The sequence below is a fragment of the Thermobia domestica genome, chromosome 9, assembly GCF_964235325.1.
Source record: "Thermobia domestica chromosome 9, izTheDome1.hap1.1, whole genome shotgun sequence".
Lineage (NCBI taxonomy): Eukaryota > Metazoa > Arthropoda > Insecta > Zygentoma > Lepismatidae > Thermobia > Thermobia domestica.
In genome coordinates, this window is record NC_137462.1 from 222,777,482 (window position 1) to 222,801,266 (window position 23,785).

General features: G+C 36.8%; 1 protein-coding gene across 1 annotated transcript in view; it reads left to right on the forward strand.

Moving 5' to 3' along the window:
• tei (irregular chiasm C-roughest protein teiresias) overlaps positions 1-23,785 on the forward strand; it is a 369,851-nt gene that overhangs the window by 69,642 nt on the left and 276,424 nt on the right. The window contains exon 3 of the mRNA XM_081726610.1: positions 4,932-5,267. Coding sequence (XP_081582736.1) covers positions 4,932-5,267 — 336 coding nt within the window. The remainder of the gene's footprint in view (positions 1-4,931; positions 5,268-23,785) is intronic.

Sequence of the window (23,785 nt, forward strand, 5' to 3'; positions counted from 1 at the left end):
GATTTTGTGAGAAGAATTATTATGAACCATCATCAAGCAAATACGATTCCTGGGTGTCCTGTACTGTATGTAAGACCTAGTTTCATGAAAGATTTGTGATAAGGAACTGTATTTTACCTGTGGATGATGTCTGAATTATGACTAGTGCTTTACGAAACTGGCAGACGTCATTAACGTAAAAAAATAATAAAAAAATAGATGCTAGTCTCAGTGCACACTTATTATACTTTCACTAATAGTCGTGATTACTATGTTTAATGTACGGTAGTGCTCTCAAACGGGTCGGGTCGGGTCAGTCGGTTCAGCTCGGGTCGGGTTGTCGGGTCAGGTCAGCTCGGGTCGGGTTGTTGGGTCGGGTTATCGGGTCGGGTTAGTCCGGTCGGGTTGTCGGGTCGGGTCAGTCGGGTCAGTTCACTTTGGTCAACTGAGTTTAGGTTGAGCTTAAACTCGGCTGGAGTCGAAAGGTGCTGTTTTCCACTAGCTGCCTAATTAAAAATAGCAATTTTCAATTGATTTTATAGAAACCATAAATCTATTTTGAACACTTGCAGCTTGTGTTTTTATGGTAAATGCTTATTTTTGTACTTGTGTGTACTTTAGTTTTTAAATATGGAAGATTGATTTTACCAATCGACTGTAATATTAATATCTATGCCAATATAGAGTCTGGATTTTCTCGGAGTTTTCTCGGAGTTCTCCTGTTTCCTCCCACTTTCTTCATTCCACCATTTCACTCATTTCTCATGGTCATCGTATCCCTTAGCCTCGGTGCAGAATCGAGGGACCTTAAACTGAATATTTCATTTTATTTCACCATGCCCAATGACATTGATACAAGAACAAGATAAAGATTGGATATGCAAGACGAAGTGCATAGTAATCTTGCTCTTGGCCTTGTTTTGGTGATCACCAAGTAGCGATGAGCGTATTTTCCTGCTTTCCGTATAGTATAAAAGACCATAATCAAAATCACACTCGGTCTTCATTTGTACCGATGAGGCGAGCATTCTTGGCTCTTGTATAGCATGAAAGACCACCAAGACTACGAAATTCAGGACCAAGACTTGATTGCAAGACAAAGAATAAGACGCAGTATTGATTACCAAAACCCAGGGAGCGAATTGTTTGAATTTCATTTGTTGTGCTGAAAGTGATGAAATAATATTAGTACTTTATAATTAAATATCATACTGTATTTTTAAATTTTAAATTACAAAATTCATATTATGTATCTTCTTACGTGCAACTATATATACTGTAAAATACGTTTTAATTACCGAGAAAGAAAAATCAAAGTGGCACGGGTCCCGGAATCATAGGAACCTATTTTGGAATGGAAGTTGAGGGGTTGGAAAAAATCACAGGTGTTCTCCTGTTTCCTCAACCCTTACCATTGTAGTTAAACGATTTTCTTTTGTCTCCGCCAAGAGACTCTTGCTACTGCCTTCCCAGAAGACCTTCTGCCGTCCAAGCAGGTGAGAACACTAACCTGGAAGAAAAATTTCGTCACATAGAACTAAAGCAAGAAAAAAAAATAAATTTCTCCCACGTCGGACATTGGTATCAGTTATAAAAAAAATAACCAAACCTCAAAAGTGCCAAATATTCATTAAAATGCATATCAAATCCCCCGCTTGATCTAGCTAGTGGTTAACGTGTAAGACTTCGGTACACGTGGTCCGGGTTTAATTCCCAATGAGAGTGCATTTTGGCGTTCACCTAGTGTCTAGACCATAGTGCTCTCAAACGGATCGGGTTGACCCGACCCGACCCGACTCGGATCGGGTCAGCTCGGGTCGGGTCAACTCGGGTAGGGTTGTCAGGGTCGGTCAGTCGGGTCAACTCGGGTCGGGCCAGTCGGGTCAGCTCGTGTCGGGTTATTCGGGTTGGGTTGTCGGGTCGGGTCAATCTGGTCAGCTCGGTTCGGGTTGTCGGGTCAGGTCAATCAGGTCGGATCACGGGTCGGGTTGGGTCTGGTCAGTCTTCAACCCGACCCGACCCGACCCGTTGAGAGCACTAGTTTAATGATTAAACACTATAGTGGTAGTTACATTATTGTGCATTTAGCTAACAATTTCAACAGTAATTAGTATTGCAATTGCTACGTTTGTAATTTGTATATATTTATGATGTATTTGTATTTATATTCTGTACTTATCATGTTAGAATGTTAGTGTAGCAAACCAGTAAGCTAAAATATACCTATCATGTATATATTTTCATTCAACGTTCAGTGTCCGGAATCACTAACCTACTGTCCGGATTTATCCTTCCAAATTTTCAAATCAAAGATTTCGTCAACTTTCAGAACATTATTATTTTTTATTTCTTAACATGCCATTCCAGGAAAACTATTTCAGTTGTACCTGCATACCAACATATCATTAAATAAATGACAGATAAACAGTGACAATACCGATGCCGTTTACATCCAATTTCAGTTCCCCAACTAGGGGAGGGGAAGATGTATAAAAGTGATCGAGAATGACCAATATTAGTGTCGAATACATATTTTTTGCGGTGCTGAGATGAACAGGACTCTTTCAATATTGTTTAAATCCAAATTCAGCCTCGATTAGTACTCCTAAGAGCGCATGGTAACATGTAAAAATAAATTAAAATGACCAACAGTAGTGATGAATTCAAAGTTTATGGGGTTTCTAAGTTGATTGGTGACAGTTTTGATGCCCTTTATGTTAAAAATAAACCGTATTCTCTCCGTGCGAATAACATTCTGCTAGGTTTAGAAAAAGTATATCCACCGCAATTGAGGTAATTATTTTTTTTACTATCACGAATATAGATATTCATCACTTATTGTAAACGAAGAGTTGTGCTTTCAACTTTATGAAGAATTATCATCTTATGTCTTTTTTGCCTTGTCGTAAATAATTATCCAATATGAATTTTTAAAATATTGGCAATGTGATAACGAAAAGCGGTAATAATTTCCACAAGTAGGAAAAATAGATATTTGCTGTGACCTAACGTGTGAATCAAAAGTTTTAGACAACCGTCAAGAATATAACATGTTCATCTAACATTCAGTCTATAACTACCAACTGGTGTTTTTTTTTTTTTTTCGAAAAGGGCGACTGCCCGAAAAAAGAATCTCAAGTCTTTGACATTCAGATTCTCAACTTTCACTAATTCTCTCTTAAAGAGAGGTAGAGGAAATAAAGAAGTGAAGAAAATTATGTGTGGCATAAATATTAAATCATTCCAATAATCACCCTTATAGAATCGAAGGGTGGTATATTATTTTCCCGGGGTGGTTTATGTTACCAAATAGAACAATAAAAGTCACTTAATCGTAAATTGTATGTATTCTATAAGAGCGAGCAGTCTTGTTTTGAAATAGCTTGTTTCTGGCTACGGTAAGAACTAATAGGGAAAGCGCGCCCCACAGAAAACGTGTCCTTTCGTTATTGTAAAAACAATCATCATCATTAATGAAATAAAATTAAATATGGTAAGATTCGAGATGTAGATATGGAGAAGGGTGGAAAAAACAGCTGGAAGGAGAAAATAAGGAACAAAGGATTTCTAACAAGAGTGAATGAAGAAACATGACGTTGATAACAAAAAAATAAAGAAAGAAAGTAGTTAGGACATTGTCCAAGGATGAATTGCCTTATAAGAAACAATTTGGAAAGATTACTTTTGAAAGGAGAAAGAGAAGAAGAAGGTGGCAGCTCTTGGACAATATTCTATTTATCCATTATATTGATATTTTAACAACATATACATACGAATGTAATAAAGAATTGTTCAGATCTATAAATTTTGATTGCATGGATATATGGAACGTACTGGAAATGGTCAACGAAAATATTGTTATTATTATTTCTAACAGTAAAAGAACATTCTGAACAATTCCACTATTGCTAAGAAATAGTAACGTTTGTCTTTATCAGTCATATTTCTCATCGGTACTAAGGATATGCCGTACGTATTCATCAATTGTTTGTTAAACACGTTACATTCCCATACAGTACAAATCAAGGTTGATACAGCTGAGTCATTTTTTGGAGGTGTTGGTATTACACCTTTTGATAGTGCGTGTTTATGACATTACTATTATATAGAAATAAATAATCAGGATAATACAAATTTCTACCCCAGGAACTCCAAAAACTATGGATTCGACACTAAAGTCGGTCATTTACAATCGGTTTTGTATATCTCCTCAGGTTCTATTTTCCCGTCCCCTAAGTTACACAATCAAAGTGAATACATGAAAACCATCCCAGATCCGAACCTCATCTATGTTGGAAACTTCATCGTGAATGGTCAGATGGTTCAAGAGTTACGAAGTCACACTTTCATATATGCTGTGTACATATATATTATATTAATTTTTTCTGTATTGTATGGTTGATTGGTTATGTAAGTTTGAACAACGCTGATTTTTCCTTGGTATATCTAAGGTCAAATAAGATCAATTTGTGATATTATTCGCTCTGTAAGATCTTATGATATTATTCGCTCTGTAGATATTAAACGTTGCGTTCTTCCCGATTGTTTATTCGCTGCAGATTCATCAATTTTAAGCATTTTTTTCAGTTTGCTACACTCACACCTTTTGAAAAAAACAGAGCATTTGCAGAATACCTTACCTAGTTCTCAACCCTGCAAACATCATTGTATGGTTGGTTGTCTAACGTTGCAGGATGTGAAAATTGTAGGTATGAAATTACTTTTGTTTGCGTGTATACAAGTGTTGTAAGAAAATAAATCCCACCAATGAATGCAAGTTATTAATAGGAGATGCATTGCAGGCTCTTTGGTAATTTAATAACTCTTTTATATTCCCTAATTGCAATCGTTTAAGTAAATGTAAACCCTATCTTCAAAAATATAAGCAGATCTTGAGATGATGTGATTCGGGCATGCTTTATTAATGAATCTACTCTTTTCTATTATTACAGATACACCAATGGAACCCTTTCTAACATTTGAGGGTAAAAAATTGTCTGCAGGACAACAATTATCAGTGAAAGAAAACACAGCTTTGACTGTGGAATGCGTAGTGGAAGGCGGAAATCCTGCACCTACGATAGAATGGATATTTGGTGACAGTAATTTTACAAATGCTAGTGATACAGTGTCAGACTACTCACGTGTAGAGAAAGTTTACCACACTAAAAGTGATTTACGATTAGAGAAAGTGATTCGTGAACATCACAATGCAAGTGTTACTTGTGTAGCTCGGCATCTACTTTTGACTAGCCCGGTGAATATTACTGTGTATTTGGATGTTCAATGTAAGTATCCATAAAATATACTTATGTTACTTATAAAATAAAGAATTTTTCGTTTAAGTTTATATCGCACTAACATGTAATTTATTTTATAAATGTAGGTTTGTTCTTTAAATATTATACAAATGAAAAATGTACTAATGATTATTCGCAAGATGGATTAACATGTGTTTTATGATCTTAGAATGCGACCTGATGTTCCTCATCCCAAACTTTCTTGGACTGAGATGGAACCAGGGAACCCACGCATCAGAGGTAAGAGCTCTATTACTGAGCCCCCTGCTGATGTTTGGGAATCACTTAAGTTGGAGATGAAGAATTCGGCACGTACATACTTAATAAATTAATAGATCACGTTGTTTCAGCCATTTCGAAAATTTCACTCCTAAGGAATGGGGTTATTTCAATAATATCCAAATTTCGTATTATTGATAGAGTGCCCAATGTGAGGATTCGCATAAGTTGGATGTGAAAATCGGTATATAAGTTCTTAAATGAAAATAATGAAACACATCTGTCAGTGTTTTCGAAAATACCGTTCCTGAAAGGAGAAAGAGGGGCAATCTACATTATTATATAAAAGATAAAAAATGACTCACTTATAGTCGTCTAGACCATACTAATATATCTTAAAACGTGAGATTTAGACAGGAAGCTCCTTGTGTTACAATGAATAAGAAAGCATTTTTGTTAAAAAAAAAAAAAAAGTATGTTAAGCGAGATAAAGTAGATTCAAATGTTTTGCTCCGAATATAGCATCACATGAATCCCTGAAGTTAAGAAGGTTAAAGTATGTATATAAACTTCTTATTTAAAATAACTGGATACGTGTCTCAGCTGAAAATTTATGAAAATTTAGGTTTTAAAAGGAAAGGAGTGTTTTCTATTTTTGTTTCTCCACACAGAGGAACCCGTTATCTGTTGTTTAAGATCATTTCACGGCAAGGCAGCAGAAAAACTTTGAAATGGGTTTTGGAACATACTTAGCACTTACATCGAGCTAGGTTTGAACACTTTGATTAAAGGGCGCAGGCCTATTGTAAGGAGGTATGGGTAGTCGCGTATCCAGAAATTTTCAACGGGGGAGGGGGCTGCAAAAGTTGTAGGAGATAAAGCCGTGCAATTTGGTGTAAGTTTAGAAGAAGGGCATACGTTTTGATTCGCCATAAAAGCATGTCACTTCTATTAAAGATGAAAGAGATATAGGGTTAAAGGTCAAATTTCGATTTATTCCTTTGTGACTGCAATGGTAAATTCTGGAAGAGCATGAAAAAAAAACGTAAATCGAAGTGAAAACAAAGAAAAAGCTCCATGGTATGATTCTACGTCGCAAGCCGACAAAATATGCGTCAATCAAGTGTCAGGGTCAGAGGTCACCTTCTGTTCAGATGCAACCCAACATACACGTAAGTTTTCTCGTCACTGAAAGCAGTTTGTAGCACTTAGTCAAGTCTGTATTGAAGTAAAATTGTGACTAGATGACGCACGAAACATTTCTCCATTCTGAGATCAATCTCTCTGTTTCAGAGCGTGTTGTCTAATGAACATCATATATTAATCTCACTATTGCTGTGTATGTAATGTATTTTTTCATTATATACTGTACAATCAAAGAAATAAAAGCACTGATCACATATGAATCAGGTGCATGAGGCGCAAGTGGCGAACAATACTCTGGTTTGGGCGAGTTCTTGAAAAAAAATTGTCAAAGCAGGAAACTCCCATTGCAGCTACCTGGGTTCAAATCTCGTCGTAGCAACTATTATTTTTTTATGAACGGAAGATAATGTTTATGTAGTTGGTGTTGTAATTATGTCATTCCTTTATTATTATTATTGTTGTTATTATTATTATTTTCACAGAGGGAAAAAGTAACAGTCGAAGGTATTCATAGGAACAGAAACGATATAGAATATGTCAGATGTTTCTTGGGTTTACACATGAACGCAATAATATTATTACGTTTATGGATTTACATATAGAATTATCATTTTATGACAACAAGAAATAGAATATAAAGATTTGTTAGCTGATAACAGTAATGCATTTTGTTTCGCCTTCTTCTAGGTAGAAAGGTGATGTGACATCTTAAACAGAATCATTCCCGTGACTAACGTTGTAAGTTCGATCACAATTTGCAATTTGTGCACAACTACGAACAATTCCTTGGAACTTATTTTTGACCCATACTACAGCAGAAAGGACGTGTTTAGCCCTTATGTATTCATCAATTCTTGTCCAAACACGTTACTTGCCAGACGGTTACGAATGAAGGTGATAAGGATGATGTAATTTTGTGTTGTTGGCATTTAACCTGTGAAGGAGGTCGTCTCAACTCTTAGACCCAGAGAAATTGAATATTTTTCACGTCAGTATACATCAGAAGTATCAGTTTTGTAGATTGTAAAAATTTACTGAAATGCCACACCCGGAATCGAACTCGCGTCCCCAACATTACCAAACTAACGCTTAAGCCACTACTGTAAGACATCACTATTCTGGAAGAAGGAAAAAATGGAGCTGTATTGAATTCAGTAATTACACACTTTTACGATTTCAGGGTAATAATGCTGAAACTTTCTGATTTCAGTCATGATAAAATAGTAAAGTATTGTGCAGAAAGAATAGTCCAGAGAAATCAACTTTAAATTGACAACTCATATGCACGGTGGCGCTGCCATATGATCTCGCCTCGGGCTCTAATTTTTCACGGCACGGCGTTGGGCAGATACTTATATTGATTGGAATCTGGTGTTTCAGGGCATTGGATTATTTTTTTAAGTTAATTAATTTAACGAACCTTCCTCAGTACCTTGTTTCCTATTTTTACGCGTTTTTTCACTTTTACAGCTTTTCCACTAACTCTTTAAGAAGAGGGACAAAAACACACAAACGTTGAGGAGAGTAAAAACCACAAACATTATTCGTGAGTTCTTCCCTTGCCTGAAGTAAAACAATACTTCAAATATGGAGATTATGCAATTTTTGGTTTTCCGTTTTCTATGTGTTGTCAAATATGTAAAACCAAACCAAACAAAGAGCAATACTACTACACAAATCCTCAACATGTTAGCTATTCATGGCATGACTACTGCATGATCCGAATAACTCCAGTATATTCACAAATTATCGTTTGTCATATTTTAACGAAATTCGTCATGACTTTTCTGACAAGCTGATACTTTAAATGTTGTTAATACGCAAAGTTCATTGACCTCAGTACTTATTCACGTACTCTCTTAGGATCATCACAACCTTTAGGGTACTTTCCGTAGATATGGAAAGGTGAAGTGTAGTATCCAGGCTTGGTGTAGCATGCAGGCAAACAAATAAAATGCAACAGGATAATACTTCCCTTCGCAAAGTCGCCTTCAATGGAGTGTGTTGTTTATTCAACAACAAGACGTGAAATCCAATCAGAACATTCATAAAATATAAAATATGTAGCCAAGTCTCGACTTTGCAATAATAATAATAATAATAATAATAATAATAATAATAATAATAATAATAATAATAATAATAATAATAAGAAGAAGAAGAAGAAGAAGAAGAAGAAGAAGAAGAAAGGAATAACGGAATTACAATATCAATTACGTAAACAATACTTTCCAATCAAGAAAAAATAGTAAATGCCACACCGGGACTCGAACGCTGGTGACCGTAATGGCAGTTCTCTGCTCTCACACTTTGCCACCAATTCCTCAGACAAATATATCAAATTAAATTAGTAGTTATGATAGATAATCATAGCACACAATATTTCTACACGTGTTAATATAATTCAGAGAATGTGAAAATAATTTCTATCGTCTTTTTTATTCTTTGGAAACCAGAAGGGAAAGAAGAATTGTAGGGTTGGGAACGAGCGAGTTTTCACTCAAACTCGACTCGACTCAAAACAGACATCTTTGAGCTCGACTCGAGAAATCAACTGGAAAAATTTCCTCCAACTTCCTCGAATTTGACTCGAGTTTCGACTCGAGTCGAGTCAAAACGAAAAAAATCGAACCAAATGCTGTGTGTAATTTCAAGTACTTTTTTGAAGTATCCTACATAAACAATATAATTATTATCAATAATGCTACTACTACTACCACTAGTACTTCTACTTATTATTATTATTGTTATTATTATTATTGTTACTTTTACTATGGATCCGTATAGTAAATCTGCAAGCTTATTTTAATGAAAAAAGTGTTATGAAAATTAAAAAATCTTGGGCAAGGTTTGAACTCACGCCAGAAGGTATTTTCATTACTAGAACGTTGTCCTAGAACACTTGGGCACGAGGGCCCAGGGCAGTTGGCCTTAATTTCAACTATATGTAGGACATGACTCTTGATGTTCTATCTGTATCGGCCAATAAGATCAGAGGATATCTGAAATTCTTGGAATTTCCCGCACACCAAGCTCTGCGGGGTCGTTTGTTACGTCTCTGCTCCGTTCCATACACAACAAATTAATTAAGGGGACCATATTGACAAATCTGAAAATAATATACGAATATATATTATTTCTAGTGCCCCTAATAGTAGACACTTTTTTACTGAAATGGGCCCACGACTCATTATAGTTTTTTTTACCTTTAGTGTGCAGTTCTGTTTATGTAATGTAGCGAACCTGTTTGATGCTTCACTTATAATTTCATTTTCGTATCGTATATGGAGTAAGACAATTTTGTCTTAAAATGGGAACCCCTTGAACGGCGTGGAGCTTCCCTGGGGATGGGTTCCAGTGGCCTCCCTGCTCCCACAAGTTAGGTCCCGTAGTCGTGGCAATCATTTTTTCTTAATTGGAAGTTATTTTTTACGTAATTGATTTTGTAATTCTGTTATTTCTATATTATTATTATTATTATTATTATTATTATTATTATTATTATTATTATTATTATTATTATTATTATTATTATTATTATTGCAAAATAGAGACTTGGAAACATATTTTATATTTTATGAATTTGCTGATTGGATTTCAAGTATTTTTGTTGAATAATCAACACACTCTACTTTAGGGGGTTTCGAGGAAGGAAATATTATCATGTTGCTTTTCATTGTTTTACTTACACGCTACACCAAGCCTGGATACTACACTTCATCTTTCTATATCTACGGGACATACCCTAACGGTTGTGATGATCATAAGAGAATACGTGAATAAGTGATGAGATCAATGAACTTTGCGTTTTAACATTTCAAATATCAGGTTGTCAGAAACCTCATGACGTATTTCGGTAAAATATGACAAAGTATGGTTTGTGGATATACTAGAGTTATTCGGATCCAGATTTGATCAAAAATGGCGTGGGTCAATGAAAAATTGACCCACCATTCACCGCGACCCATGATCCACCACCCACCTTGGTCCACTGTGACCCACTACCAACCATGTCCCACTCGGACCCACCACCCACCATGAACCAATGACTCACCAAATCACATCGTCATCAACTCTGACACATAATCCACGTCCTCTTTTCTACCGACTAAAGAGTTTATACTTATAATAAAACCAGGTTGTCAAATCCTAACTAATCGGAGTTTGAATTTTTAGGTCAATCCCTCAAGCATCGCTCTGTTACAATAATGATGTATCTGACCTTTACGATATAAAATGGTAAAGTGTTTGTCATGGGCAAACTTACGATGAATTTCAATTAAATTATCATGGTCCAATTATTTCCTTGTTGAATTATCGATACTTCTCAGTGAAACTCCCAAATCAAGGTACGTAGACCAACATACAGAAGCTTACAATACAAATTTTATGTCTATTTTTCTAACAACTTTATGGGTTGATTGCTTTGTGAGCTCCATATAAGCGCTCCATATAGTAAACAAGCTTTTAGCAATTATTATAAAGCGCATGGTAAGCATACATGGATATATATTGCGAAGCACTGTATTTTTTGTTGAGTTTAGTTGATTTTGAGTTTAACGTCCCTTTCAGCAGCGAGGCTATATGAAAATGGACCTACCCCATGCCGTAAACGTCGCTAACACCTAGTAGCCCATTTGCGGGTAAACATCCATCGTCAATATAGAGACGAGTCCAAGGATTCCGGTAGTGTCCCACTGCCAGCAGGGTTTCCTCGAGTCGAAACAGATATCTCGCGTCGGGGTGTTGAAGTTACCACCGCGTCGCAGCGAGGACTTCATTTTGGTCCGCGCTCATTCGATTCGTCGCGGAGAATCGTGAAGGGACCAACACGAACTATCGTCAGTCATGAGTATGTTGTTATTATTATATATTATTTTTTTCTGACGAATTGTTCCTAAAGTGAGTCAAGAATAACCTCTGCCTCAACACCATGAAGTGAAAAATCTTGAGTGCAATAATTGTGTGAATTTAAATGGCAACTGTCGTCGATCACTAGAAAGTGAGTATGTGAGAACTATGAAATAAAGCAAATAGACACGCGTCATTTTGTTATAAAAGCATATAGCGAACGCACTTTATCTTATCCCAAACAGTTATCGTCTCATGTATACGGTTAAAAGAGCACTATGATTGACCAAATTAAAAAGATCTCAAACGATTTATTCCTTTACAAGTGACATCTCCTTTATCGCCTTCGTGGCGAAGTCGAAAGAACACCCGCCCAGTAATCATAAGGTTGGTGGTTCGAGCCTAGTCCAGCGTACTTTTCTAGTATACATTTTTAGTGATTTTTACTCACCTTAATGTAATCAAATCACACATATAGGCGATTTAACATATTTTGGGGGAGTAATTTTGTGGTTCATTGGCGTTTTGTCGCGTCAGAAAATGATGTCTACAATGCAGTGAGCAGAGAGGGTCGGTTGGTCAGAGTGCGTCATAGCGAGTGATGGGTCACGATGGGTGGTGCGGCGCAGTGGGTCACGGTAGATGATGGGTCGCAGTGGGTCACATGCTGTTGACCCACGACCCACTGACCCACTCCAACTCGGGATTTGACACCACATAGAAAATGGAAAACCAAAAATTGCATGTTTACCATATTTTATTGTTTTACTTCAGGCAAGGGAAGAACGCGCGAACAGTGTTTGTGACTTTTACTGTCCACAATGTTTCTGTGTTTTTGTCCCTCTTCTTAAAGAGTTAGTGGAAAAACTGTAAAAGTGAGTAAAACGCGTAAAAAAAGGAAACAAGGTACTGAGGAAGGTTCGATAAATTAATTAACTTGAAAAAATAATCCAGTGCTCTGAAACACAAGATTCCAATCAATATAAGTGTCTGTCCAATCTAGAGATGCAAGGGCTCGGAAAAAAACCGGCTTTTTGGAAAAAAACTCGGTTTTTTCTGCTTTGCTTTTTTGCTTGGGAAATTTTGGGCTTTTTTCAAAATACTGCTTTAAATTGATAAAACAGACTTTGTATCGCTTCTCTATAATACAAAAAATCATTTAATTAGTGGTTGATGCTGATAATAATATAAAACATCGAAAATAAACTATGAATTTCGAAAAAATATTTCAAACAATTTTTCTTCAACATATTTACATTCTGAATTCCACAGGATTAACCAATGTATATAATAAGAATTTTTTAACCTCCTATATACAAAAGTAAGCAGAGTTGGCAAGAACCGTGGTTGTTTTTGAAAATGCCAAAAACCCGTTTTTTGGGGATGTTTAAACCAGGCTTTTTTGGTTTAAACCAGGCTTTTTTGATTCAGATTTTTTGCTTTATGTATTTATATTACATATTCACAGAAATAAGTTTGTTTCGCCTTGATGTTATTATGCAACAGCGGGGCTATGCCGGAAGAACTCCCATAAGCTTAAAGAACTGCGGTCAATAAATTTCTTAAGTTGAGAATCTCCCGCCCTAGCCATTGGGAAAATCCCGTCATTACTTGAAATGTAAGACAATAACGGGAAAATCCTGTTATTGCTTTGCATGTAAAATTTAAAGGTCAACGTACCATAATCAGTACGCTAAAACTGAGGTATTAAATTACAAATTTACTACGTACATATCATTGAAAATCCAATCCAAGCTAATGTTGGAAGCTACGTAGGCAATCGATAAATTTGGCCAATTTCTATCAATATATTTAAGCAATATTGGCTTCTTTATAAAACAACACGCATTTAGGAATGCAGAAATATACAATTTGGTTTGTTTCTTATATTTAGACTTAACATCCTTACGAAATACCGAGGTTATCAAGAAGAAGACTTTCGCTTAAACTGACATCCGAACCGCTACTTGGGTTACGCATGAAAGAAGGCTTGTGGTTCGACCGAGAATTGAACATGGGACACCTTGATTAAAAGGTGAAAGGGAAATAAAACTATTGCAGGTGGTTTGATATCTGGAAACGTCAACATGAAGTTCACAGGATTCGCATTTTTCATTCTTTTTATTTTTGTGGTTTAAACCAGTTATTAAAAAAAAAGTTAGTGTAAACCAGCCAACCCTAAAAGTAACACTTCTTTTTAAAGAATACATAAATAACTAGCAAAATAGTATGTAGTATTTTTACTTCAAAATATTCTATACCCTCTTTTTGAAACAAAATAAAATTAAAATAAAACATAAGAGAAATACTTAGATTTATATGATACACTTAAAGGCTGCACATCTAGAGCTTTTGGTTCTGTATATTCTTGAAATTCTACAGTTAAGTTTTATAGAACCACCATCACAGTTTACCCAATCCTCAAGTTTTCTGAATTTTTAACAAGAGGGATTCAACATATCATTACGGAATTCCCCCTCCCCCCCCCCCCAAAAAAAAGAAAGGATAACGGAATATATTTAAGTTAAGCTAAATACAACTGCACAACAAACATGACTGAGTGATTAGCTTTTGCGCTTCTATCGGGAAGTCCGGGATTCAACCAGCATTCGACCATTCTGACAAAGCTTTTCTTCATTCCATCTGTGAATGTAGAAATAGTGCGTGTACTGTGAGTTAAGGACTTCCTTTTTTATTGTTTTTAAATCGTTATTATTACTAATTACCAGCAGTGACGGTTTTGCGAAGGTTAAAGGGGGCGGTCTTTCGGACTGAAGCCCGTTCCCCAAAGTTACGAAATGTCTGCAACAAACGAAATATCTATTATTTATGCCTTTACTCATAAACTTTAAGCTCCCGTCAAATAAAAATCACGAATGTTTAAAAAAAACTAAACATTAGTAAGAAACCCTTCCCAAAATACTTTTCTAAATCCGCCACTGATTCTCAGTATAAAATGATTTTTAAAGTTGTATCCGGAAGATTATTGCTAAACATATAAATCAAACGAAATATTAGTTATGCCTGTACTCATAAACTTCAAGCACTTCCCAAATAAAATTAGGACTTTTTAGGAAACGACACAACCAGAAAACCCATGCTAAAGTACTTTTCTAAATCCGCTACTCATTATTTGTATAAATTGGTATTCAAGGTTGTGTCCGGAAAATTATTGCTAAATCACTTCACAGCTACAATATAACAGAAATGTGGAAGTACGGTTTGACGGATATATTGAAGAACGTACGCTTTGACGGATAAATAAAAAACGGGCAAGTTTAACTTTTGCGCTAGAAGCTAGAGTACTAAAAGCTCTTAGAAATGAAACACGGATGACAAATTAGAGAAGAAAAAAGATGTCGATAACTCAAAAGTTAAAATAAAGTTAAATAGCCTCTAAAACTACCCTCAAATACTACATTCTTCATGTTAGCTTTAATTCGTAAAACATGTGCTCCATCCATCTTGATGGTGAATTTCAGAGCGAAATATCACATTCAGGTCATGGAATTCTTATCTAACTTTAGAATATACTATAAGAAAGCTATTTAGATAGAAAAATCATGAAGTTGAAAAAAGGCAAAATTTCCAAAATTCTCGTTTTTTTCCCAAAAAAGCCGGCTTTTTATGTGAAAAAAACCATCGATTCAAAAAAGCCGGCTTTTTTGCATCTCTAGTCCAATCCCGTGCCGTAAAAAATCAGAGCCCGAGGCGAGATCATATGGCAGCGCCTCCGTACATATGAGTTGTCAATTTAAAGTTGATTTCTCTGGACTATTCTTTTTGCACAATACTTTACTATTTTATCATGACTGAAATCAGAAAGTTTCAGCATTATTACCCTGGAATCGTAATAGTGTGTAATTACTGAATTCACTACAGCTCCATTTTTTTTTCCTTTTTTCAGAACAGTGATGCCTTACAGTAGTGGCTTAAGCGTTGATTTCGTAATGTTGGGGACGCGAGTTCGATTCCGGGTGTGGCATTTCAGTAAATTTTTACAATCTACAAAACTGATACTTCTGATGTATACTAACATGAAAAATGTTCAATTTCTCTCCCAGGCAACACGTACGTGTACACACATGTGCACTATCCATGCATAAGCCGTACATGTGCATTTGTGTGGATGATGAACACATACAGGTTTTGTCCGGAAAGTAATACGACTGAGTCGATTTTAAAAAAAATTATTGAGCCAATCATTACAATTCTTTAAAAACATTCAAAATAGGCTCCTTCTGCGTCGATGCAGCGCTGCCAGCGCGATTTCCAAGCATTGAAGGCGTCACGGAAGTCATTCTCCGGAATAGCCTTGAGAGCCGCGGTGCAAGCTGCTTGGATTCCCTCTGTCGTCTCAAAATGCTTGCCTTTCATCGGGCGTTTCAGGCGAGGAAACAAAAAGAAGTCCGGGGGGCCACATCTGGGCTGTAGGGCGGCTGCGGAAGCGTTGGGATGCCGCAGGTAGCTGTTCACAAGAAAGGGGGTGTGAGCCGGGGCGTTGTCGTGGTGCAGCTTCCAGTCGGCTCCGATGTCTGGTCGGACCCGATTGACCCTTCGTTTGAGTCTCTTGAGCACTTCCACGTAAAACTTGGCGTTGACGGTTTGTTCAGGAGGAACAAATTCATGGTGGACGATGCCTTTGATGTCAAAAGAGAGAATAAGCATCGTTTTCACTTTGGATTTGCTCAATTTTCCCTTTTTTGGGCGAGGATACGCCGGAAGATTGCCTCTTTGTCTCGGGATCATACTCAAAGATCCATGATTCGTCACCTGTGATTACGTTATTCAAAAATTAGGGGTCACTTTCACACATGTTCAAATTTTATTGGCACAATTCCACTCGCCGCAATTTGTGGTCGTCAGTCAGCACTTTTGGGACAATCTTCGCGCACACCTTGCGCATGTTCAAATGCTCCGTCACAATTTCATCTGGGCAATTAAACGAATACTTAGTCGACGGTCTGAGTTCAAAACTTCGCGCACACGAGTCACATTGTCGGTGTTTGTCGAAGTCGAAGGTCTTTCAGCACGGTCTTCATCGGCGACCTCTTCCCGGTCCTCCGAAAAGGCCTTGTGCCACCGTAACACACCATTTCTTGCTAAAGCATCATCTGGGTAAGGCTCCTTGATCATATCAAACGTCTCTGTCGCAGATTTACCGAGTTTAACACAGAGTTTAATCGCGTACCTCTGTTCTAACGAACGCTGCATTTTCGGCTTGCACCACTAACAGAAACACGTCGCGCGAAAAAGCCTGTCCTGACTCTCCGTGTGCTCGGAGACAACTAACCAGCTGTTCGTTCGTTAGCTGGGAACGCCCTCTACCGGACCCAGTCGCTGCGCGCACGCTCCGAAGTAAGTCATGGCGGAATAAAATCAGTCCTATTACTTCCCGGACAAACCCTGTATATAACCCGTGCATAAGCCGTACACGTGAATTTGCGTGGATAAAGCACACATACATAAACCGAGTATGTGCACATGTGCATTTGCGTGGGTTATGCATTTGCGTGGAAGAAGCACACGTACAGAACCCGTGCTTAAGCCGTTATGTGCACATGTGCATTTGCATGGATGAAACACACATTTATATAACCGTGCCTAAGCCGTTATGTACACCTTGTCTCAGAAAGGTTGAGCGCATTCCTTATTGGTGTATTGAGGCAAAAATTTTCTAAGTCCAACTTCGGGTATCTTCGGAAAAAGTTCGCCAAAAGTACCCCTCTCCGCCCCCCGTAAATGGGGGTATCGGGGGGTAACTTTGAAATGTGAAATGGGAACATGGGTCGAGTAATACCTCGTTCGAAAGGTCTTGGAAAACTAAGTAACACTGTACCAAAAGATGTTTCATATTGTGCACCAGTTTCAAAATGGCCGCCATGATATGGTTCGGAAACTCCAGTACCCGTAGTGTGAAAACCATGGAAGGTAAATGAATGGAACAAAATTGAAATACGTAAATATCATAGGGCATATCGAATGATGTAATCCCTGTGATCCCAGTGGCCTCCCTGAAGGGGTCTTGTGGGCTAACTTCAAAATTTCAATGTCCGACCGGACAACGGTTCGGGCGTACGCTTGACCTACCCAATGCTGTTTGGAAGGCAGACTTCATGCATAGAGAATTGGTGCACTAAGTTAACGCTGATGGCCACAGTTACATTTTGATTAACTATTAGCATTCATGTCATATTGTGAGCTTGAGGGACGAAACGGTGTGTACGTATATCCCCGAAATGCTTTCTGAATAACCAGCACGCATTGCATAAAAGTTTCTCTTTTTTTAGTCACTACAGCGTCATCCTTACAAACAAATGTTTCAACCACACCATACCTATTTGTAAGGTTAGCCTTAATTTACGAATTAAAGTAGAGTTCTCGTTTGAACTTTCACTTTACTTTCCACTCCACTCACATTCAGAGCGCAGGGAGAGATTATTTTGCAGGACTTGGATTTCTCTCTATACATTATGGCAATTTTACTCTAATATTTTTATCTCTGTTGTATTATTCTCGAGCCTTGGAACGCCTCTGTGGTTTTCCTATTTAATTTTCGTTATTTTCATTTATGTCTAACCGTATTCATACTATGGGCACTAGACGTTTTCTTAGACACAGTCACCATGTCTTTGCGATCATTTTGAAAACGGTGTCTCATGTCGAAAATTTTCTTACAGAGGGTGTTTGATATTAATTTGTCTATGTAACGTGATGTTACTCGCTTCAAGCTTCTATTTGAAATTTTCAAGTTGGCCCCGGATACCTTTCAGTTGGCCCTTGGAGTCACCCCGACAACACCTCTCGATGTGCCTTACGTCAGTTAGCTACTCCAGTTTTTCTTTTGTTGATTTATCTCATATCGCTTTCATACTACGGGTACTAAACCTTTTCTCTGACACGGATACTATGTTTCGGCGGCCTTTTGAGAACACTGCCATTTCATATCAATCGTTTTCTCCTGCAATATGTTAGATTTTGCAAGATTTATCGAACGAGATACCACTCGACTCATGTTACTATTTGAAATTTTGAAGTTAGCTCCCAAGACCCCTTTAGGGATGCCACTGGGATCACAGGGACCACACCGTTCGATATGCCCTATGATATTTACGTATTTCAATTTTGTTCCATTCATTTACCTTCCATGGTTTTCACACTACGGGTACTGGAGTTTCCGAACCATATTATGGCGGCCATTTTGAAACCGGTGCACAATATGGAACATCTTTTGGTACAGCGTTACTTAGTTTTCCAAGACCTTTCGAACGAGGTATTACTCGACCCATGTTCCCATTTGACATTTCAAAGTTACCCCTCGTTACCCCCCTTTAGAGGGAAGGGGTACTTTTGGAGGAATTGGGTTTCCCCCTTAGCAATATATAACGTGTACTTGAAACATTTCTTCTATGTTTTATCATTTTTCAGATATTTCCGTGGATTAATTAAAATGGCCCACCCTGTATATATATATATATATATATATATATATATATATATATATATATATATATATATATATATATATATATATATGGGGGGTTGGGTGTGTGTGGGGGTGTGTGGGGGTGTGTGGGGGTGTATTTAAGGTGAATGTTTCCATCTTTGTTGTTCATGATTTTACTCTTTGGAAAACAGTGAAAATATAAGAATTTAGTACCTCAAACAACTACTATTCATTAATGCAATTGATTTCTAATAAAGTAAATAGTTATTTAATCAGGGTGTTTAAAATATGTGTAGCTGGTTGACTTAAGTGGAAGCAAACACACTTTTACAGGTAAAGAAAATAACTTATAGGTTCATGCCTCTACTTGAAGAGGATCTTTCTATTCGTGTGGGCAACAGCAAACATATCCACAACTTGGTAAAGATCTAACGATTTAGCAATTTTCTTCTCAATATAAAGTAACACTAAGTTTTTCAAACTATCATGAGTCATTGAATTGCGTATACAAGTCTTTAATCTTTTCAAAGAAGAGAATGACCTTTCACATGTAGCACTAGAAACTGATATAATCACAGAGATGATACCTAGCTTGTAGGTTTCTAGGAATGCGTTCTTGTAGGCACAAATAAGATCAACGCAATTCGTTAAGGAATCAGCTTTGGTTTTTTTCTCGTCTTCATACAACTTAATTGTTAGAGCAACCCTCATTATGCTTTATTTCTTGTTTAATTATGTTTTTTTTTAAATTATGCTTTATTATTAATTTCAATGATTATTTTACATTAATCGTGTATAATGTATAATATTTATTATTATACATAATATTTAATTATAATATTTAATATTTAATGTATAATATTTATTAAATATTCTAAACATTTTGATCTATTTATTGATATTTTTTGCAACTAGTTTCTCTCATATTTAATGAACTTTCTACTTAATTCATTGTAAAGAGATGTGCTTTACTCGAATAAATTCTTTCTATCATTTGTGTGCGCCTTACAGGTACATATATACAGAAAGGGAAAGTAAAAGATGCCACCAGAAAGTACAGAAAGTGCTTAAGTTCAAAAAGTAAACATGGAGTTCTTGCATACTATTCATTGGTGGCGGAAAAATTTCTTATTTTACTTTTTTTCCTTTCCCCACATCAAAGGATTACACTGAAAAGTTTACAGAAATGAAAATAAGCTTTTCATTGTTGCATTGTTATGTTCTCAATGATTTTGCATTGTAAATATTGGTTTTAAAAAATATTAACACAGTATGTTAAACTTTCAGTTAAAGAGAATTTTCCAAGAATTGTGCTATATATTTTAAATTTTGCTTTATGCTTTATTTTCTAAAATTATGCTTTTAAAACTAGTTTCTTCTGGACCCTTAGACAATCACAATCATGCTCAAGGTACCAACCATATGTGTAGATTGCTGTTATGCTTTATATGCTTTTGGGTTGCTCTATTAATTGTGTTTGGGAGGATTTTGAGTTCTCACTTTAATGTTTGCAGATCACTCCATAATGCTGGGTTATAGGCTCGACAATGTTGTAATTTAAAGAAGTTTTTACTTTTTGGATATAGAAAGGTGATTGATCTGATAATTTTGCAACATGATACAAAGCGGTTTTCCATATCAGAGATTGTCTATCAACAGTAGGGAGAAAAATGTCTTTTGGTAGATATATTATCTTTAGAAAATTCGTTTTCTGCATCCAATGAAGGAAAAGATTCATCCAAAATGAATTGGTGATATTTCGATGACGGATGTCTAGTTCGTTTCCACGAGGAAACCCTATATTCTATTTGTTTCCGGCTCTGGAATTCGAGACCATTTTCTTTGCACATCTCCAAACGTTCTTGATAAATTTCTTCGAATATTGTTCGTTGAGAGTCATATTTACCAGACCTCATCTTGGACAGCGTTTGAACTAGTGTATCTACAAGGATCAAACCTTCTGACATGTCTGCATCTACTTGAGATAAGGCGAAACTCAGTTATAGCATGGCACCAGTAATCTTAATTGTAGCAGCCCGAAAACATTCCCTCGTGTACAGATCACACTAATTTTCCGGATGGAATGATGTAGGTAAATAAATATCAGAAGTTCCACATTTGTTTTAATACCGCATGATAATACAATATGTTGAAAACAGATTTTATGAAAAAAAAGGAATAAATGGATATGATAATTTGTAAAAAAAAAAAAAAAAGTGATAGTACTTAAGTGAATTATAAGAAAAAGCCTTGAAAAGTAATCAAGAGGAACCATTAATATGTTTTTCCTTTGTTATAATAACTTGTCCTAAGGGACAACGGTGATAGGAACTAATGAGACTTTATAATTGCAAAGAAATCATAAAGCAATTAATTTGAAATTAAAGATTGATAACATTTGGTAACATAATGGGGATTCAGGCTGGCAGAGGGGTAGAGTGAAAACGGAGGCAACAGAGACGTTCTTTTTTTTTTTTTTTTTTTTAGCTATGTGCAAAGAGATTAACCTTGGACTTCGGGTGAGAGGTTACCATATACTCATGTGAGTTTCAATTACTACCACTCGTAAAAGTTAGCTAAGAAAGACAGTTTGAGCACAGTTTTAGTTTCCTAGCGTAATTAGTTTTTGTGACAAGTAACTCGTATATGCAAATAGCATCGTTAATATCATCTTGTATGTTAGAATTGTCTTTGTGTAAATAAAATTGTAATTAAGCATTTCGAGGTAAAACAGGTTCTTTTACTTAACTTCTACAAAGAAAAGATTAGAACTTACCTCTTATGCACAGATACGACAGCGTTGGATACTGTCGGTCAGTAAATAATATAATCTGAAGTCATCCACCATACGTAACTAAATATAATTGATTAATCATTTTTATTAATCAATAAATAGTTGTTTGGTAGATAAATTAATAATAATAATAATAATACCAAATTATTTAATGGATGCTATGCGTTTGTTCTATATCGCCATAATCAATGGAAATCAATTACTTAGTGTACGAAGACTTTTTTCGTCCAACACAAGTGTAATGTTTTACTGCAGTGCATGTTATTTGTAAGTATGCATATCATATTTTAGTATGACTTTCAACATTGAAGCGAATGAGAATGCCGACTGATTTTCGATTTTTCTGGTTGTTTGTCAAAAACAAAGGAGATAACTAGATAATGGACAGAGGTTAAAATGAATGTCCAGGTGGCGAGGTCAATGCAAGCATCCCACAGATTTCCGTGAATTAGATCTTCCCGTACTACAAACTAAAACGAGTGGAGCCATTTTATTCGGAACGCAACGGTATTCTGCAGTTCGTAACTTTGTTGTCGAAAGATGTTTTGGAAGTTGTTTCACTTGTAGCAACTGGCAACTCACCGTTTGTCGACCTATAATAGCATCACCTGTGTGGGGGGGCATTAGGGGGGCCAAGAATTTGAGCAAGGGGGCCTGGCCCCCCTTGGCCCTCCCTTGGCTCCGCCACTGTTGGTGTCCATGGTTCGATCCCAGCTTGTGCTAAGTGGGCTTTGTGGTGGAAAAACGCCGTGTACTGGGTTTTATCGGGGTTCTCCTGTTTCCTCCCACTTTCTTCATTGCACCATTTCATTCATTTCTCATGGTCACCATATCCCTTAGCCTCGGTGCAGAAGCAGAATCGAGGGACCTTAAACTGAATATTTCATTTTATTTCACCAATCCCAAGGACACCGATACAAGAACAAGATAAAGATTGGATATGCAAGACGAAGTGCATAGTAATCTTGCTCTTGGCCTTGTTTTGGTGATCACCAAGTAGCGATGAGCGTATTTTCTTGCTTTCCGTATAGTATAAAAGACCATAATCAAAATCATACTCGGTCTTCATTTGTACCGATGAGGCGAGCATTCTTGGCTCTTGTATAGAATTAAAGATAACCAAGACTACGAAATGCAGGACCAAGACTTGACTGCAAGACAAAGGATAAGACGCAGTATTGATGACCTAAACCCAGCGAGCGAATTGTTTGAATTTCATTTGTTGTGCTGAAAGTGATGAAATAAAATTAGTACTTTATAATTAATTATCATACTGTATTTTTAAATTTTAAATTACAAAATTCATATTATGTATCTTCTTACGTGCAACTATATATACTGTAAAATACGTTTTAATTACGGAGAAAGAAAAATCAAAGTGGCACGGGTCCCGGAATCATAGGAACCTATTTTGGAATGAAAGTTGAAGGGTTGGAAAAAATCACAGTTGTTCTCCCGTTTCCTCAACCCTTATCATTGTAGTTAAACGATTTCCTTTTGTCTCCGCCAAGATACTCTTGCTACTGCCTTCCCAGAAGACCCCGTCCAAGCTGGTGAGAACACCGACCATTTGAAGAAAAATTTCGTCACATAGAACTAAGGCAATAAAAAAAATAAATTTCTCCCACGTCGGACATTGGTATCAGTTATAAAAAGAAATAACTAAACCTCAAAAGAAATATTCATTAAGATGCATATACAAATCCCCCGCTTAATCTAGCTAGTGGTTAACGTGTAAGACTTCGGTACACGTGGTCCGGGTTTAATTCCCAAATGTGAGTGCATTTTGGCGTTCACGCAGTGTCGTGACCATAGTGCTCTCAAACGGGTCGGGTCGGGTCAACTCGAGTCGGGTTGTCGGATCGGTTCAGTCGGGTCAGCTCGGGTCGAGTTGTCGGGTCAGGCTACTCGGGTCGGGTCAGTCGGGTTGTCGGGTCGGGTTTTTCGGGTCGGGTTGTCGGGTCGGGTCGGGTCAGTCAATTCGGTTCACGGGTTGGGTCGGGTCCGTGTTTAACCCAACCCGACCCAACCCGTTGGGAGCACTACGTA